This window comes from Macaca nemestrina, chromosome 9 (genome assembly GCF_043159975.1).
Source record: "Macaca nemestrina isolate mMacNem1 chromosome 9, mMacNem.hap1, whole genome shotgun sequence".
In the NCBI taxonomy this organism is placed as follows: domain Eukaryota; kingdom Metazoa; phylum Chordata; class Mammalia; order Primates; family Cercopithecidae; genus Macaca; species Macaca nemestrina.
The window spans coordinates 68,638,091-68,657,986 of record NC_092133.1 but is presented as its reverse complement, the minus strand read 5'-3'; the positions used below and the strand labels follow the sequence as shown (position 1 = coordinate 68,657,986).

Sequence of the window (19,896 nt, the reverse complement as noted above, 5' to 3'; positions counted from 1 at the left end):
AGTGAAATTTTACCATATTTACACTAAAGGAAACCATAATTATGAAGCCATAATTTACTTTTTAAACTTCCAGAGCTTTCTTTTTTCTTTTTTTTCTTTTTTGAGACAGAGTTTCACTCTTGTTGCCCAGGCTGCAGTGCAATGGCCCCATCTTGGCTCACTGCAACCTCCGCCTCCAGGATTCAAGCGATTCTCCTGTCTCAGCCTCCCGAGTAGCTGTGATTACAGTCACATGCCACCACGCCCGGTTAATTTCTGTATTTTTGGTAGAGGTGGGGATTCATCATATTGGTCGGGTTGGTCTCAAACTCCTAAACTCAGGTGATCCACCCACCTCGGCCTCCCAAAATGCTGGGATTACAGGCATGAGCCGCTGTGCCTGGCCCAGAGCTTACTTTATATGCTTTTTTGGGAGTGTTAAATTTTTTTTTAATTGAGGTATAATTTGCATGTAGCAAAATGCACTCTTTTTTAGATGTACAATTCCATGAATTTTGACACATGTGTATTATAAAAAACTCTATTGATATAATTTACATATAACAAATTTCAATGGATTTTAGTATGTTCAGACTTCTGCATCCATCACCACAATCAGTTTTAGAATATTTTCATCACCCCAAAAAGTAACTCGAGACCCATGAACCATCACCCACTCTTTTCCTCAAACTCCCAGCCCTAGGCAACCACTAACCTACTTTCTGTCTCTATGGATTTTCGTATTCTGGACATTTCATATAAATGGAATCATACAATATGTCATCTTTTGTGACATGCATCTTTCATTTAGTCTAATGTTTTGGAAGCTCATGCATGTTGTAGCATGTATCAGAACTGCCAAATAATGTTCCATCGTGTGGCTATGCTACACTTTGGTTTGTCTATTGATGGACACTTTTTGGCTATTATGAATAATACTGCTATGAACATTTGTGTACAAGTTTTTTTGTGTAGACATACATTTTCATTTATCTTGAATGTATACCTAGAAGTGAAATTGCTAGGTTCTATGGTAACTCTATGGTTAGCTTTTATTTTTTATTTATTTATTTTTTTGAGATGGAGTCTCGCTCTGTCACCCAGGCTAGAGTGCAGTGGTGCGATCTCGGCTCACTGCAACCTCCACCTCCCGGGTTCAAGGGATTCTCCTGCCTCAGCCTCCCGAGTAGCTGGGACTACAGGCGCGTGCCACCACACCCGGCTAATTTTCTATTTTTAGTAGAGACGGGGTTTCACCATCTTGGCCAGGCTGGTCTCGAACTCCTGACCTTGTGATCCACCCGCCTCGGCCTCCCAAAGTGCTGGGATTACAGGCTTGAGTCACCGCGCCCGGCTTATGGTTAGCACTTTGAGGAACTGCCAAACTTTTTTTTTTTTTTTTTTTTTGAGACAGAGTCTCGCTCTGTCACCTAGGCTGGAGTGTAATGGCAAGATCCCAGCTAACTACAGCCTCCAGCTCCCTGCAACTCCCACCTACCAGGTTCAAGCGATTCTCCTGCCTCAGCTTCCCGAGTAGCTGGGATTACAGGCGCCTGCCACCACGCCTGGCTAATTTTTGTATTCATATTAGAGATGGGGTTGCACCATGCTGGCCAGACTGGTCTCGAACTCCCAACCTCAGGCGATCTACCTGCCTGGGCCTCCCAAAGTGCTGGGATCACAGGCATGAGCCACCGTGCCTGGTTGCCAAACTGTTTTTCAAAGTGGCTGCACCTGGCCGGTGCAATGGCTCACGCCTGTAATCCCAGCACTTTGGGAGGCCGAGACGGGCGGATCACGAGGTCAGGAGATCGAGACCATCCTGGCTAACACAGTGAAACCCCGTCTCTACTAAAAAATACAAAAAACTAGCCGGGCGAGGTGGCGGGCGCCTGTTGTCCCAGCTACTCAGGAGGCTGAGGCAGGAGAATGGCGTAAACCCGGGAGGCGGAGCTTGCAGTGAGCCGAGATCCGGCCACTGCACTCCAGCCTGGGCGACAGAGAGAGACTCTGCCTCAAAAAAAAAAAAAAAAGTTCAAAGTGGCTGCACCAATTTACATTCCCTCCAGCAACGTGTAAGAGTTCCAGTTTCCCTGCATCTTCACTAACACTTGCTATCCTCTGATTATTCCCATTCTGGTGTGTTGTGGTACCTCAGTGTAGTGTTGATTCTCATTTTCCTAATGACCAGTAGTGTTGAATATCTTTTCACGAATGGCTGTTGTTGGGCACTTCCATATGTTCTTTGGAAAATGTCTATTCAGATATTCAGATCCTTTGCTCATTGTTTAATTAAACTGTAAGAGTTTCTTATGCATTCTAGATGCAAATCACTTATCAAACAAATGATTTGCAAATGTTTTCTTCCAGTCTGCGGGTTGTCTTTTCAATTTCATTCATTTTTTTTTTTTTTTGGCCCCCTGTGGTTGATATTTCAGTCTTTTCACTTTCTTGATGGTGTCCTTTGAAGTACAATTGTTTTTAATTTTCATAAAATTCAATTTGTCAGTCTTCTTTCTTATCATTTGTACTTTTGGAATCTTATCTAAGAAACAATTGCCAGGCCAGCGCAGTGGCTTACGCCTGTAATCTCAGCACTTTGGGAGCCCGAGGTGGGCGGATCATGAGGTCAAGAGATTGAGACCATCCTGGCTAACATGGTGAAACCCTGTTTCTACTGAAAATACAAAAATTAGCTGGGTGTGGTGGTGTGCGCCTGTAATCCCAGCTACCCAGGAGTCTGAGGCAGGAGAATTGCTTGAACCCGAAAGGTGGAGGTTGCAGTGAGCCAAGATAGTGCCACTCTACTCCAGCCTGGCGACAGAGCAAGACTCCATCTAAAATAATAATAATAAAAATAATTGCCGGCCGGGTGCGGTGGCTCTAAGCCTGTAATCCCAGCACTTTGGGAGGCCGAGATGGGCGGATCACGAGGTCGGGAGATCGAGACCATCCTGGCTAACACGGTGAAACCCCGTCTCTACTAAAAAAATACACAAAACTAGCCGGGCGAGGTGGCGGGCGCCTCTAGTCCCAGCTGCTCGGGAGGCTGAGGCAGGAGAATGGCCTGAACCCGGGAGGCGGAGCTTGCAGTGAGCTGAGATCCGGCCACTGCACTCCAGCCTGGGAGACAGAGCGAGACTCCGTCTCAAAAAAAAAAAAAATAATAATAATAATAATTGCCTAATCTGAGATCATGAAGATTTATTCCTATATGTCTTCTAAGAGTTTTATAGTTTAGCTCTTCCATTTAGACTTATGATTCACTTTCCACTTTGAGTTAATTTTTGTGTACAGATATAATTTTTATTTTATTTTTATTTTTTAGGGACTGGGTCTCCCTATGTTGCCCAGACTGGCCTTGAACTTCTGGGCTCAAGCAATCCTCCTGCCTTAGCCTCCTGAGTAGCTAGGCCTACAGGCACATACAGCATACCCAGCTATGTATATATACTTTTTAAAAAATCAGGTTTATTGATGCATAATTTACATTTAAAAATTTTATTTTTGGCTGGGCGCAGTGACTCACACCTGTAATCCCAGCATGTTGGGAGGCTGAGGTGGGTGAATCACAAGGTCAGGAGTTCGAGATCATCCTGACCAACATGGAGAAACCTTGTCTCTACTAAAAATTCAAAAATTAGCCGAGCGTGGTGGCACACGCCTATAATCCCAGCTACTCAGGAGACTGAGGCAGGAGAACTCCTTGAACCTGGGAGGCAGAGGTTGCAGTGAGCCAAGATTGCCCCACTGCACCTCAGCCTGGGCGACAGAATGAGACTCTGTCTCAAAAAAAAAAAAAAGAAAAGAAAAAGAAATCTCAAAAATTAGCTGGGCATGGCAGCATATACCTGTAATCCCAGCTATGCAGGAGACTGAGGCAGGAGAATCACTGAACCCATGAGGCAGAGTTTGTGGTGAGCCAAGATTGCACCACTGCACTCCAGCCTGGGCAACAAGAGTGAAACTCTGTCTCAAAAAAAAAACCACATATATACATTTTTGGCCGGGCACAGTGACTCACACCTGTAATCCCAGCACTTTGGGAGGCTGAGGCGGGCAGATCACTTGAGGTCAGGAGTTCGAGACCAGCCTGGCCAACAGGGTGAAACCTCTTCTCTACTAAAAGTACAAAAATTAGCCCGGTGTGGTGGGGGGCACCTGTAGTCCCACCTACTAGGGAGACTGAGACAGGAGAAATCGCTTGAATGTGGGAGGCAAAGGTTACAGTGAGCCGAGATGGCACCACTGCACTCCAGCTTGGGCAACAGAGTGAGACTCTGTCTCAAAAAAAACACAAAAGTTATTTTTTTCTTGAGACAGGGTCTCTGTCACTCAGGCTGGAGTGCAGTGACACAACCTCAACCTCCCTAGGTTCAAGTAATCCTCCCACCTCAGCCTCCCAAGTAACTGTGTGTACAGGTGTATATCACCACGCCCAGCTAATTTTTGTATTTTTTGTAGAGACAGGGTTTCACCGTGTTGGCCACCTCTGCCCATCTCAACCTCCCAAAGTACTGAGCTACCATAGCCAGCCCATTCAGTAAAATTAGTCAATTTAAAGTATACAGTTCAATTAGTTTCATTTTATATAATTACATATCTTATATACTTTAAAGGTTTTTCTTGGCTCATGCTTGTAGCACTTTGGGAGGCTGAGGGGGGCGGATCAGGAAGTCAGGAGTTCGAGGTGAGACTGGCCAACACAGTGAAACTCCGTCTTTACTAAAAAATACAAAAATTAGCTGGGCGTGGTGGCAGGTGCCTGTAATCCCAGCTACTCGGGAGGCTGAGGCAGGAGAATTGCTTAAACTCAGGAGGTGAGGTTGCACTAAGCCAAGATCGCACCACTGTACTCCAGCCAGGGCAACAGGGCTAGACTCTGTCTGGAAAAAAACGTTTTTCCTGGGAAATTAGGGATAGGGAGATTTGAGTGCAAGCCCATTTTCTCTTCTCCTTATGCCCCATGTTTTACTTATTAAAAGTATGTGTGATTATGTAGGTGTGTGTGATTGTGTGTGTGTGTGAGTGAGATAACTTTTTTTTTTTTTGAGATGGAGTTTCGCTCTTGTCATCTGGGCTAGAGTGCAATGGTGCCATCTCGGCTGGCTGCAACCTCTGCCTCCTGGGTTCAAGCGATTCTCATGTCTCAGCCTCCCGAGTAGCTGGGATTACAGGTGCCCACGACCACACCTAGATAATTTTTTGTATTTTTAATAGAGACAGGGTTTCACCATGTTGGCCAGGCTGGTCTCAAACTCCTGACCTCAGATGATCCGCCTGCCTCAGCCTCCCGAAGTGCTGGGATTACAGGTGTGAGCCTCTGTGCCCGGCCAAAAGAACATTTTGATAACAGCTTCTTAAGGGTTCCTACTTACTTTGGCTTTCTCTTGCAGCCCACATGGACCTATTTATACAGTACATAGGTTGAATGAATAAATGAGTGGCCGAGTGAATGCAGCCCACCGACCTCTACATTCAGAGCCACCAGCTCCACGTGGCCACAGGCTGCATACGCTGCCCCAGAAGTTTCCATAAAGCTGCCCATGGCTGGGATCAAGATGGAGGCTCTTCAGCTGGGCCCCTGTATGGGCATGTCTAGGGTTAATGGTTTTCTGATTTGTGATTCCTTCATAAAAAGCCCTTCCATTTCGGGATAATTACAGAGTCCTGTAATGGTCTATTAATTGGGCCTGGTTTTTGTGCCCACGTTTCCTCAGCTTCCTCAGGGGTGCCCCAGCAGTACTTGGCTTCCTCCAGCAGCCAAAGTAGGATGTGGCTGACCCAGGCTGCACCTGAGCTGGGAAACTGGTAGGGCTTGTGGGGGTTGAACGGAAGGCCCCAGAGGTAGGAGACCACACACTGCTCATCTTAGTCCTGCAAATCCCTCACTGAGCTCCTCTGCCCCTTGGCATTTCCTCCTGATCCATGAAGTAGAATTAAAGGAATTTTTTTTTTTTTTTAACGGAGTCTCGCTCTTGCCCAGTGGCACGATCTTGGCTCACTGCCACCTCTGTCTCCTGGGTTCAGATGATTCTCCTTCCTCAGCCTCCTGAGTACCTGGGACTATAGGCACACACCATCATGGCCCGGCAAATTGTTCTGGTTTTAGTAGAGACAGGGTTTCACTATGTTGGTCAGGCTGGTCTCAAACTCCTGACCTCAGGTGATCCACCTATCTCAGCCTCCCAAAGTGCTGGGATTACAGGCATGAGCCACCACGCCTGGCCTAAAGGAACCTTATATATAATGCTTAATATGTACCAGAATTAGAATAATGCAACTTAGAAGTATAGCTGTCTGAACACATCCCCCCAAGTGGAGAGTTTGGTTTTCTTTCTTTTCTTTTCTTTTTTTTTTTGCGACTGAGTCTTGCTGTGTCTCCCGGGCTGGAGTGCAGTGGCGCGATCTCAGCTCACTGTATGTAACCTCCACCTCTGAGTTGAAGTGATTCTCCTGCCTCAGCCTCTCAAATAGCTGGGTCCACATGCATGTGCCACCACACCCAGTCAATTTTTGTATTTTTAGTAGAGACAGGATTTCACCATGTTGGCCAGGCTGGTCTCAAATTCCTGAGCTCAAGTGATCCACCCGCCTCGGCCTCCTAAAGTGCTGGGATTACAGGTGTGAGCCACCGCACCCAGCCTTTTTGTTTGGTTTTTGTTTTTTTGTTTTTTTTTGAGACGGAGTCTCGCTCTGTCTCCCAGGCTGGAGTGAGATCTGGGCTCACTGCAACCTCCGCCTCCGGGGTTCACGTGATTCTCCTGCCTTAGTCTCCCAAAGTGCTAGGATTACAGGCGCCCACCACCACGCCCAGCCTTGTTTTTCTTTTGAATTCATTAAGGTTGTATGTTGACATGGCTGTTAAAAATTTATTTATTGATTTGTTTGTTTGTTTATTTAATTAGAGGGGTCTCACTGTGTTGCTCAGGCTGGTCTTGAACTCTGGGGCTCAAGTGATCCCCCCACCTTGGCCTTCCAAAGTGCTGGGATTACAGGCATGAGCCACCGGCACCCAGCCAATGTGGCTGTTAAGATGGTAACTTTGAAAAGCTGTTAGAGGAACGTAAGACAAGAGGGAACAGGAATCAAAGGGTGGTCCCTATTAAAGGCACTTGCTATGCAGCCAGCCGTGCCATGCTCAGGCTGCCATCTCTATCCAGTCATGGGCATCTTATCTATCCAGTCATAAGACCCACAAGGGGCCTTAGTAATGTTGTTATATATATCATTTCCTCACTGTCATTCCCACTTTACAGATGAGGAAACTGAAGCTTAGAGAGGTAAAGTGACTTGCCCCAGGTCATTGGCTAGGAAATGGCTGAACTGGGATTTGAATCCAGATTTCACTAATGCAAGTGGCTTTAGCCACTAACAACACTACCTCCCTTCCATGACTTTAGCCTTTAATATTCCTCTAAACTAGGCGGTAGGCTAATGAAAAAACAAAAAACAAAAAACAAAAAGCAACAACAACTCTTTCTAACCCTGCCCTCCTCTCCTCCTAGCCTGAGAGTCTGAGGCTGGTGAGGGAATCTTATGTTCTCTGAGCTTAGAGAGAGGGCATGACCCAAGGCTCAGACAGCCAATGCTTAATTAACCAGTGTGTGCCAGGCCTGAGGAGAACCTAGGGGTGTTCTATAGAGCTAGGGGGATGCAAAACAAGCGCATACAATGAGATCATTGTATGCCATGTTTTCACACTGCAATTGTGAAAGATGCGGGGAGGGGAGGCAGAAAAGAGCCATAAAAAGGCTGGAACTTGCTCTAGGCCTTAAAGGACAGGGCTTGCCAGCAAAACACAGGAACCATATCCTTGGTGGAAGGCACTAGAATGAGCAGAGTCTGGGGCTAGAGAAAAGGGCAGTCCAGACTGACTTGCCCCAATTAAGGGGAATGGGGGGAAGTAAGCCTCAGTAGGGAGTATAGGGCCCAACACCGAATGTCCTAAAAGGCCAGCAGTGGAATCTGGCAATAGGGAACCATTGCAGGTTCTAGAGCATTGACCCGATGAGGTGGAAAATAGATAAGAGAGGGAATCCTGTATAAAGGGAGGTAATCAGTGCACATTTTCCAGGCCAAATAGGGCAGTCTTTTTCCTTTCCTTTCCTTTTCTTTTTCCTTTCCCCTTTCCTTTCCTTTCTTTTTTTTTCCTTTCCTTCCTTTCTTTCTTGATCAGATAGGGTCTCACTAAATAGGACAATTTCTGATAGCATTTACCAAAGTTGATTTTTTTTTTTTTTTTTGAGACAGAGTCTCACTCTGTTGCCCAGGCTGGAGTGCAGTGGCACAATCTCAGCTCACTGCAAGCTCCGCCTCCTGGGTTCACGCCATTCTCCTGCCTCAGCCTCCCGAGTAGCTGGGACTACTGGTGCCCACCACCACGCCCGGCTAATTTTTTGTATTTTTTTGTAGAGATGGGGTTTCACCGTGTTAGCCTGGATAGTCTCGATTTCCTGACCTCGTGATCCGCCCCCCTCGGCCTCCCAAAGTGCTGGGATTACAGGCGTGAGCCACCGCGCCTGGCCAAAGTTGGTTTTATGTGTAGGTCTTTATAAGCTTTCTTAGCTTTCCGGCTTAGTAACAAATAAGCCTGCCCCATTTTCTCTTAGGGAGTCCAGTACCTGGAGCAAAGCTCCCTGCCACATCTTAGGAGACCTCAGGACCCAGAACTGTCTTGGGCCTCAGCAAGCCTCTTCCCTTTCACCCAGACTCAATCTACAGGTTTCCCACTTGCGGACCCTTCTGTCCTGCTGCAGGAGGATTTTCAGGCTCTGTGAGAATGAGGAAAACCAGTTTGGCTCTGGGAGAGGGTATCTCAGCTGAGCTAGCCTGGGAACCCAAGCTTTGATTTGGCCTCAGTCTGACTATCTAAGAAAAGGTGCGGTGCTGGGCTCAGCTGCATCCTTGGCTTGGAAAGCGGCTAATGCTGACCAATCCATCACTTCAGAGTAGAGTCTGTCTACTCTGAAGACAGACAATTGTTTCCTTGCTTCTCTTTTGAGACTGCGGAGGCAGGGTCATGAGCGTTGGCACATATCTCAGTTCCTGGGAAAGTGCCCTTCAGACTCAGCCCGGGTGTCAAGCTTGCTTCACTCTCAGCCCTGAATCTCAAGAGGCTGGCAGTGGACAAAGTCAGCCCTTATCCAAGAAGATGACCATTCCAGGGCTTGGGCCTCCATTTACTAATTTGTAAAACATTACAAACCCCTGCCGCCCCACCCACCCCTCACAGGGTGGCTATTAGGAGTATGTGCTAAGAAAATGGATGTGAGGGCTTTCCTAACACTGCTCTGGGCATCTTCACTGTTCTCACCATCCATTTCCAAATGCACTTCCAACCCAAGTTTATTCATTTCAGGGACCAAGTCATTCAGTTCTACCAAAGGGAGGTGGGTCTTCCAAGTCGTCGTAAAGTTTAGGACCCTCCATTGGAATCCCTGATGTAAATGCAGATTTCTGGGGCCCTGGCCCAGATGCACTGAGAATCTCCAGGAGGGCCCATGTGATCTGATTACATACACTCAAGTGGAAGAACCACTGTTTTACAGTCTTGAGCAAACAAAGCCTGTCTGGGACCAGGAAGAGAAACAAGGGAGATAAGAACTCTCCAAAGGCCAGTTGGTGTGGGTGGATGTAGTCCCAGGGAAGAAGGGGGAAAGGCCTTGGACTTCATCTGGCCCAACCCCAATTTGCCAATTTCTCTGATAAGGAACTTAGGACCCAGAGTGCACAATGAATCTTTTGTTTTGTTTTTAGAGACAGGGTCTTGCTGTCACCCAGGCTGCAGCCTTGAACTCCTGGACTCAAGCAATCCTCTGGCTTCAGCATCCCAAGTGACTGGGACAGCAGGTGCATAGAGGGCATCTGGGTGACCCAAGGCATCGTTAAAATAGGCCTGCTGTCTCCTTGCTCTCTAAGCCATTAGCACTCCTTCCCTCACCTGTGTGTGTGCAGGGAGTTCTGCACCCGCCTGGTCCAGACTTCCTTCCAGTGGCAGCTCACGCCCCTCTTGGTTCCTTGTCCAGTGAGAGGCATGAACTAAGTAGCCTTTTTCAAACTCCCCCTCTTAGCCTTTTCATATCCAGAGATAAGATTTGTAATTTTCATGATGGCAGAACAACTGTGATTTTTTCTCCCAGAAAGAAAAAAGGTATTTTCTAGTTCTTTCACTATTTGTTAAAGACGTTGGGCTCAGTGGGCCCTCCTGTCTGGGCCTTCTAACTTGGGCAGCCAGGTGAGTTCTCCCTCTGGAGACTCTGGCATGGTGGGAGGTCTGACTCACCCCCTACCTTCAGGGGTTTCCAGTGTTCTCCTAGTAGCTTCAGCCAGCACAGAGCCAAGGGTTCTTGGCACAGATGGCACACGGTACACATACCTCTGTCACCAGGCTGGCAGGCAGTCCCAGAAAGGGACGGAGGAACACACAGGTGAACCCCAGGGCCTGATGAGATCTGCCTTTCACTAGCACCCATCTCCCTCCTTTTCACTTCATGGCACTGATGAGAGACTCAACCAACTGTTTTAACAAACATGTTTATTAGAAAAGTAAAAAATATTGCATAGGTCTTAATACTTGAACATCAAGTGTATTCATGAACAGTGAGTATCTTATCTTCATGTAAACAGTTCTAGATGGAAGACCCGGATGGCACTCCTCCCAGGGAGGGGTTCCAGCCCCCACCCTCTCGGCCCCTCCCTCCCAGCTCAACTCCACAGCACACGGTGGGGGAAGGGTTGAATGCAGCTCCCAGGTGTATTTTTTCAAGTGTCAAAGATCCCAAGTGATCCCAGACACCCACCCCTTCCTACTCTTATATTCATGCGTCTGTAAGATAGCTGCCTACAACAGGTCAGTAGTGATGCTCCGATCAGAAAGACAAAAGATACAAAACAAACAAACAACACACTTGGTCCCTTCAGACCAGTGAGATACACAAACCACCTCCACGACCTCCCCCCTCCCTCTGGCTGCTCTGAGGAGCACGTGCCCTTTCACCCTGGGCCAGGCCGAGGCCTGAGCAGCCCAGCTGCTCTCTGGCTGTCACACCACTGTTAACTGTCAGTAACAAAAATAATAAGGTACATGCTACACACACATCCAGCTGGAAGCCTTGTTGGCCCCTAAGCCTTTGTTTCATGCTACAGTACTGAGGGGTATGTGTCCCCAGTGCACAGCCACCTGCACACAACTCAATGAACTTCCTGGGAAACACTGTTCCCCCACCTCCACCTTAGGTGGCTGCCTCAGTTTTCCAACCACAGGAATCAGTCCCTCAGCTCCTGCCTCTAGTCTCCACCCCAAAAGTTCAGCTGTCTCTGCCTTGGGGGGCACTGTCAGCCCCCGCAGGTTGAAGTTCAACACTCCTCAATGAGCAGCTGTTCCGAGCTGTACAGCTTCTTCTTGATGACTCGAAAGCCAGTGCTCAGAGTCAGGGACTGGCTGAAGCCAGGGAGGAAGGGAGAGTTGGCGGAGCTAAACAGCCCCTGGATCTTAGGCCAGAGTCGTGAGTCCAGGCGCAGCACGAGGGTCAGCTGGAAGGTGGGCACCAGGCTGGGGTCGAGTGCCAGCTGGCCCACGCTGTGGCAGCTCTTGCCCTGCTCCACGCAGACGTCCAGCAGCGCCCCCCGCAGGCCGCACGGCTCGCTGTAGGCCAGGCGTAGTAGTTCTTTGCCCACCTGGCTCACCAGCTGGCCAGGCATCAGCAGGCGCGCAGGGCGCCGCGAGCCCAGACGCGCCTGGGCCAGGCTCTCCTGCAGCAGCTGCATCAGGTTGGCACACAGGTGTTCATCCTCAGGGTCACTGAGCAGCTCGAAGTCGGGCAACGACACTCCATCTAGGTAAGCCGAGTCTGGAAAGGAGAGCACACAGGAAGGGGTATTAGAGCGGCTTCAAAAGGAAACGCACAGGCGGGGGAGGTGCTGTTTCCTTAAGAAACCAACGCTCCTTCCCACTCCGTGCCTCAGTTTCCGCCTCACTCACCTAATACTCCAATTCCCCCTGCCCCCAAGCAATCTGGGTCCCGATGGGATAGGAAGCCAAGGTGGTTCTGACCCCTTCCAGCACCGGCGCTTCCCCACCTTCCCGGCCCCTCGAGTCGCGTCGGCACCCGCCCACCGCTCACCTTCCTCCGGCCCGAAGCCACTGTTGCTGCTGTCCAGGGACTCGCAGTCCGAGCTCTCCAGGCTCGTGGAGCGGTCAAACCCCTCCTCTCGGGCCGCCGACCCCCAGGCTGAGCGCGGCGGCCGATCTGGGGTGGGAGTTCCGGACAAGGACGAGGGCGAAGACGAGGTGGACGACGACGACGAGAAGCGGTCCCAAAGGCTAGGCATGGTGAGGACAGACGCCAGGGCGTTTGCTGATGAGCACAGAGTGCCGGAGCGCAGAAGCCGCTGTAAGACAAGAGGGTCACCGACCAGGCGTCAGTCTGGGGACCAGACCAGACCGCGAGCTCTAGGACCCACACACAGAAGGGACGCTCACCAGCTAGCGCGGCCAGCGAGAACTGCTAAGACAAGTGCGTCCTGCCGCTCGAATGGGTGTGCGAACCGGTGCCAACCACCGAGAGCTGCCCAGACCTGTCCCTGCTCCACACTCGCACCTCCCCCTTGGCCTGCTGCTCCCTAGCACCAGCGCGGAGCAGCCTATAAGGACTAGCGCGGCAAGGCCACGCCTTCTCTGCGCCACGACCCAATCCAGACCCGGGAGTGTGGCCCGCCTTGGCCAATGGACTCCGGGCGCACGTAAGCAACGTTCTCTCCTGCCCGGTGACAGCGGCCGGGCCCCGCCTCCATTGAGCCCCAGAACGCTCGCAGCCGAACCCCGACCCACCGCCACGCCCCCTTTCTGGAAAGGATCCGCGGCGGCTGCAGCTGCCAAGGTCCCCGAGGGCGCTCGCGGCAGGGGAGGATCAAGGAAAGACTTGTTTATTATAGGGTTGCATTGCTGGGGGAGGGGACAGCCCGTGACCAGGCTAGGAGGAGAGGCAAGGAAGCGTGAGGGGGCGGCGGGCAAGGAAAATGGTTGCCCCCAGCGTCTTGGATCCTAAAGCTTCGGGCACAACTGGGAACACACGAGGGGAATGCCCGTGGGACGGCGGCGCGGGAGCAGACGTTAGCCCGGCCTGCCCTCGCGCCCTTACCCACTCTATTCCTGCTATGCAAAGGGTCGGGATATGGGGGTGGGGTCCACAAACTGGGCAGCTCCGGGCACCATGCTGCTGCTTCCCTAAGGCCCCACCTGCCCATCCTGGCGTTACTCTACAGCCCCAGGACATGGGTTAATGGGGATCCCTGCCTCCCAAACCCTATCCGCTTCCACCTTCTAACTGCTCCCAAGGAGAAGGCTTGAGGAGAGTGGTTAGAGGAGTGTGGATGGGCCTGGGTTCATAGCGCCCAGTGCAGGGATGGAAACGAGGATCCACAGCAGTTGGACTCACAGACCCGTCCTCCCGCCCGGCTGACTGCAGGCAGCGAGGCCGGGCCTCCCTGCCCGGGCGGCCCCCGGGTCCTAGCGCCCAGCCCTCGCATAGCGCTTTGTGTAAAAGACCCAGACGGTTGCATCAGGACCGAGGACCGAGATCTCTGGAAATGCCAGGGAGTGCAATGGCCATCCCCTATTTCGTCATTCAGGCGGGGCCGCAGGAAATCTGGCCTGGCAGCAGTGCTCGGAGGCTAACAGTGGTTGCCGAGGTGGGTGGAGGTTGGGACGGACTCGACCTTTATTGCTCTAAAGGTTTATCAGTCTGGGACACGGGGACCCTGATGGAAGAGGGAGCCAAACTTACATCAGACGCCCAGGGCCCCCGGGGCAAGCAAGGAACCTAACCAGATAGGCGGGCCTTGCCTCGGGTCAGGCTTGCTTTCGCGTGACAAATGACACTTGCAGGAGATGTCAGGCCACTGCCCTCCTCAACCTTCATCCCCACCCCAACTTAAAAAGAAAAAAGAAAAAGTTGACACTTGGGCCAAGACTTAGAACCTGAAAGAACCAGAATCCAAGCCCTGCACCCTACTCTCATTTTACAGGTGGGAGACCCACTTACGGAGACAAATTTATGGATAAAAAAAGAAATCGGGGGATCCAGGAGACATCTTAAAGACAGCTGCAGAATGGAATAGTTTGTGAGCCACTGGGACTTTCACGGCCTTCTCTTCCCATTCTTCAAGCTGTGTCACTTGTTGGAGCCTGAAAGACACCAGATTGCTTAACAATGGGGATATAAAAATTAAAAATAATAAATAAAAAGACACTGGATCAAGGCGGCTAGATGAAGTTCTTGGAGGGCTGGAGTAGATGACATGCTCTTGAAATCACTCTTTACAGAGGTGACCTGCATAGGTGCATCTTCCTGCTGGCCAGAGAGAAGATCTGAATTAATCCATCAGAACATTCACCTTTCCTCCAGGCTGACGGGGCAGGACACCTAAACACCCTCAGGAGATAGTTAGGATGTTTCTTCTTCTTTTTCTTCTTTTTTTTTTTTTTTGAGATGGTGGTCTCACTCTCTCGCCCAGGCTGAAATGCAGTGGCGCTATCTTGGCTCACTGCAAACTCCGCCTCCAAACTCCGACGCCTGGGTTCACGCCATTGTTCTGCCTCAGCCTCCCGAGTAGCTGGAACTACAGGCACCTACCACCATGTCCAGCTAATTTTTTGTATTTTTAGTAGAGACAGCGTTCCACTATGTTGGCCAGGCTGGTCTCAAACTTCTGACCTCAGGTGATCTACCAGCCTTGGCCTCCCAAAGTGCTGGGATTACAGCCGTGAGCCACCATGCCTGGCCTTTTTTTTTTTTTTTTTTTTTTGACAGGAAAAAAAATTTTAGGAAAATGTGGAACACTGACCTAAAGAAAGTACAGGCTTTTTTTTTTTTTTTTTTTTTTTTTTTTTTTTTTTTTTGAGACGGAGTCTCGCTCTGTCGCCCAGGCTGGAGTGCAGTGGCCAGATCTCAGCTCACTGCAAGCTCCGCCTCCCGGGTTCCCGCCATTCTCCTGCCTCAGCCTCCCGAGTAGCTGGGACCACAGGCGCCGCCACCTCGCCCGGCTAATTTTTTGTGTTTTTAGTAGAGACGGGGTTTCGCCGTGTTAGCCAGGATGGTCTCGATCTCCTGACCTTGTGATCCGCCCGTCTCGGCCTCCCAAAGTGCTGGGATTACAGGCTTGAGCCACCGCGCCCGGCCTTTTTTTTTTTTTTTAAGTAGATATTCATAAGAAAAAGAATCCGGGTTCGGTTTGGGAAGGTCAGTGTATTAGGAATCATTTATTCATTCAACAAACACCATCAAGACTGCCTAACAGTGTTCCAAGCACCTTTTTTTCATTCACTGTCTCCTTCTGTTAATAAAAGTTTCTTTTCAAAAGAAATCTATTAGTGTTATTTTCTCACTGTGTTTCTAAAAGGCAATTAAAAAAATAATAATAGGCCGGGCGCGGTGGCTCAAGCCTGTAATCCCAGCACTTTGGGAGGCCGAGGCGGGCGGATCACAAGGTCAGGAGATCGAGACCACAGTGAAACCCCGTCTCTACTAAAAATACAAAAAATTAGCCGGGCGCGGTGGCGGGCGCCTGTAGTCCCAGCTACTCAGGAGGCTGAGGCAGGAGAATGGCGGGAACCCGGGAGGCGGAGCTTGCAGTGAGCCGAGATCGCGCCACTGCACTCCAGCCTGGGCGACAGCGTGAGACTCCGTCTCAAAAAAAAAAAAAAAAGACTTTGTAACCATCCTCCCTACACTGAACACCCCCTCCCCGCACAACTCTGCAAATGGAGCCCTTCTGGGCAGGAGGAAGCTCCATCTCCTGGCCTCAGACCTCATTGGAGCTCTCACAGAACCTAGAAACCCCGCATTTAGTGTCCATCCACCCGCTCCTCCTCCCCTCAGGGCAAGGTGGGCTTAGCTGGACATGCTTCCACCAGCAGCCTTGGCCACCCAACTCTGGCATCCCTTCCTCCAGGAAGCCTTCCCTAGCACCCCCATCCCAACACTCCATCCCTTAGGTGCCTTCCTCAGAGCATCCTTCCAGCCTGTGTGTATCTTTGTTATTAATAATTCTTTCCACTTTGGTCTTCCCACTAGACAGTAAGCTACTTGAGGATGGCGTTCTACTCATCCTAACTTCAAGTAGCCAGCACTGTGCCCAGTACATAGAAAAGGCTCAGCAAATGTTCCTTGGATAAATACATGAATGAATGGATGAATGAATGGCTAGATGAGGCGAGAACGTGGCTTCTCTGGCTGTGGTGGCTCACACTTTTAACCCACACACTTTGGAGGTGAGAGGATTACTCGAAGCCAGGAGTTTAGGACCAGCCTAGACAACACAGTGAGACCCCGTATCTACAAAAAATTTTAAAATTAGCCAGGTGCAGTGGCTTATGCCTGTAATCCCAGCACTTTGGGAGGCCAAGGCGGGCGGATCACAAGGTCAGTAGTTAGAGACCAGCCTGGCCAACATGGTGAAACCCTGTCTTACCGGGCACCGTGGCTCACGCCTGTAACCCCAGCACTGTGGGAGGCTGAGGCGGGCGGATCACCTGAGCTCAGGAGTTTAAGACCACCCTGGGCAACATGGTGAAACCCCGTCTCTACTAAAATACAAAAAGTTGGCCAGGCGCAGTGGTTCACATCTGTAATCCCAGCATTTTGGGAGGCCGAGGCAGGCAGATCACAAGGTCAAGAGATTGAGACCATCCTGGCCAACATGGTGAAAACCCCATCTCTACTAAAAATATGAAAATTAGCTGGGTGTGGTGTTGGGTGCTTGTAGTACCAGCTACTCAGGAGGCTGAGGGAGGAGAATTGCTTGAACCCAGGAGGGAGAGGTTGCAGTGAGCCAAGATTGCACCGCTGCACCCAAGCTTCGGCTACAGAGTGACACACAGTCTTAAAAAAAAAAAAAAAAAAAAAAATAGAAGTAGAAAAGGAAAAGAAAAACCCTGTCTCTACCAAAAATACAAAAATTAGCCAAGTGTGGTGGTGTGCGGGGGGCGGAGGTTGCAGTGAGCTGATGTTGCGCCACTGCACTCCAGCCTGGGTGACAGAGTGAGACTCCACCTCAAAAAAAAAAAAAATTCTTGGGCGGGTGAGGTGGCTCATGCCTGTAATCTCAGCACTTTGGGAGGCCAAGGCAGGTGGATCACCTGAGGTCAGGAATTCAAGACCAGCCTGGCCAACATGGCGAAACTCCATCTCTACTAAAAATACAAAAAAATTACCTGGGCGTGGTGGCACGTGCCTGTAGTCCCAGCTACTTGGGAGGCTGAGGCAGGAGAATCACTTGAACCTGGAAGGCGGAGTTTGCAGTGAGCCGTGATCTCGCCACTGCACTCGAACCTGGCTGACAGAGCGAAACTCCGTCTCAAAAAAATAAATAAATAAAAAATAAAAATTAACTGGCCACGGTAGCACACATCTTTAGTCCCAGGTACTCAGGAGGCTGAGGTAGGAGAAACGCTGGAGCGGCCAGGGTTACAGTGAGCTATGATGGTACCACTGCACTACAGCTTGGGTGACATAGTGAGACAAAAACAAAAAGCACATGGCTTTCCCCAGAATTGCAGACACCTGCATCTAGATTCCCAGGATCTAGTGGGGCCTATGGGGTGCCTTCAAGAGGACCTTTCCATCCTCTTTCTGGCAAGTGCTGCCAAGAGCCTTGGATAGCTCTGACCATTTCCCTTCCTCCTCAGCTGGGGTCCGGGAATGGGGCTTCTAAGCCAATCCATTTCTTCCTCTGGAATACAGTCAGCGACTGCCGACCCCAGGAAACTGGGGAGAGAGGTGACACCTTGCAGAGGGCTGATCTGTTGCAGGGAATCTTTTTTTTTTTTTTGAGACAGAGTTTCGCTGTTTCGCTCTTGTTGCCCAGGCTGGAGTGCAATGGCACGATCTCGGCTCACTGCAACCTCCGCCTCCTGGGTTCAAGTGATTCTCCTGCCTCAACCTTCCGAGTAGCTGAGATTACAGGCATGCACCACCATGCCTGGCTAATTTTGTGTTTTTAGTAGCGACGGGGTTTCTCCATGTTGGTCAAGCTGGTCTCGAGCTCCTGACCTCCAGTGATCTGCCTGCCTTGGTCTCCCAAAGCGTTGGGATTACAGGCGTGAATCACTGCACCCGGCTTTTTTTTTCTGAAACAGACTTTTGCTCTTGTTGCCCAGGTCTCAGCCTCCTGAGTAGCTGGGATTACAGGCGTGCGCCACCACGCTTGGCTCATTTTGTATTTTTAGTAGAGACAGGGTTTCACCATGTTGGTTGGGATGGTCTCGAACTCCTGACCTCAGGTGATCTGCCCACCTTGGCCTCCCAAAGTGCTGGGATTAACACTACAAAAAACAAAAAAGTAAAAAAAAAAAAATTATCCAGATGTGGTGGCCCACACCTGTGGTCTTAGCTACTCAGGAGGCTGAGGCGGGAGGATCACTTGAGCCCAGGAGGTGGAGGCTGCAGTGAGCCGTGATCACGCTACTGCCTTACAGCCTAGGTGACAGAGTGAGTCCCTGTCTCATAAAAGAAAGAAAGAAAAGAAAGAGAAAGAAAGAAAGAAAGAAAGAAAGAAAGAAAGAAAGAAAGAAGGAAGGAAGGAAGGAAGGAAGGAAGGAAGGAAGGAAGGAAGGAAGGAAGGAAGGAAGGAAGGAAGGAAGGAAGGAAGGAAGGAAAGGGAAGGAGGGAGGGAGGCGAAGGAAGGAAGGAAGGAAGGAAGGAAGGAAGGAAGGAAGGAAGGAAGGAAGGAAGGAAGGAAGGAAGGAAGGAAGGAAGGCAGGCAGGCAGGCAGGCAGGCAGGAGGGAAAATTAACCATTTCAAAGTGAACGGAGGCCGGGCGCGGTGGCTCAAGCCTGTAATCCCAGCACTTTGGGAGGCCGAGACGGGCGGATCACAAGGTCAGGAGATCGAGACCATCCTGGCTAACATGGTGAAACCCCGTCTCTACTAAAAATACAAAAAAACTAGCCGGGCGAGGTGGCGGGCGCCTGTAGTCCCAGCTACTCAGGAGGCTGAGGCAGGAGAATGGCGTAAACCCGGGAGGCGGAGCTTGCAGTGAGCTGAGATCCGGCCACTGCACTCCAGCCTGGGCGACAGAGCGAGACTCCGTCTCAAAAAAAAAAAAAAAAAAAGTGAACGGTTCAGTGGTATTTAGTACATTCACAATGTTGTGCAACCACTACCTCTATCTGGTTCCAAAACACCTTCCTAACTCCCATGGAGGTCCTTTACCCATCAAGCAGTCACTCCCCTCAGAATGCTTTGAAGTTGAAATGTTCCCTTGTTAGCAGAAGTAGGGCTGGGTGTGGTGGCTCATGCCTATAATCCTAGCACTTTGGGAGGACAATGTGGGAGGATTGCTTGAGGCCAAGAGTTCAAGACCAACCTGGCCAACATAGTGAGACCCTCATCTCTATTTTTTTTTAATTATAAAAAGAGAAGAAGAAGAAGCAGGGCTGCCTCTTTGCACAACTCCAGAGGATGCTGCTACCATTAGAGTCTGCATGAACATGTGTCTTCTGGAGAGTAGTACTCCAGGGAGCAATCATCACATAGACACAACATGCAACATGGCAGCCGCAAGACAACCCTGGTGGGGATACTGGCCAACCTCTGAGCAGGAATGGGCTGGTGTCATGTCCCAGATGACTCAGGCCTCTGGAGTTGGTGATCAGGCCCCATGTCCCAGTGTCTGTGGCCAGGGCCCTGACCATGCAGAAACCCCGTCTCTTCCAGGGTTGCACTCTATTCCCATGGGACTCGCAGCAACCTGCAATTTAAAGTCAATGAGCACTCACTCCCGGCCACCTGCCCCTCCCTATTCAGGCGGTTCTGTCCTGAGCACCGGTTCCTACGGCTTCGGTCTGGCAAGTCGCCCCAGTCAGGTTTAGGAAGTTGAACCAGATCTTGGGGTGGGGGTGTGATTCCAAGAAC

At 50.3% G+C, this 19,896-nt stretch overlaps 1 protein-coding gene and 1 long non-coding RNA gene across 2 annotated transcripts; one reads left to right on the top strand and one right to left on the bottom strand.

Annotated features, from left to right (window-relative positions):
• Positions 1-10,499: 10,499 nt before the first annotated feature.
• Positions 10,500-12,312, bottom strand: LOC105466044 (DNA damage inducible transcript 4). The gene is made up of 2 exons (XM_024787991.2): positions 12,105-12,312; positions 10,500-11,831 (listed from the first exon to the last, which is right to left on the bottom strand). Exons 1-2 carry the CDS (start codon positions 12,310-12,312, stop codon positions 11,338-11,340), a joined length of 702 nt encoding a protein of 233 aa, XP_024643759.1. The 3' UTR covers positions 10,500-11,337.
• Positions 12,313-12,582: 270 nt separating this feature from the next.
• On the top strand, positions 12,583-14,881 carry LOC139356267 (uncharacterized). Its single transcript, XR_011607837.1, has 2 exons — positions 12,583-13,671; positions 14,008-14,881. It is a non-coding gene; the product is annotated as an uncharacterized lncRNA (long non-coding RNA).
• The last annotated feature ends 5,015 nt before the right edge of the window (positions 14,882-19,896 follow it).

Bases quoted from the DNA above. Each gene is read 5' to 3' on its own strand.
- LOC105466044 (XM_024787991.2), bottom strand. From the start codon at position 12,312: ATGCCTAGCCTTTGGGACCGCTTCTCGTCGTCGTCGTCCACCTCGTCT. The intron at 11,832-12,104 runs GTGAGCGGTGGG...TCTCCTTTCCAG, and splicing joins TGGCTTCGGGCCGGAGGAAG to ACTCGGCTTACCTAGATGGA.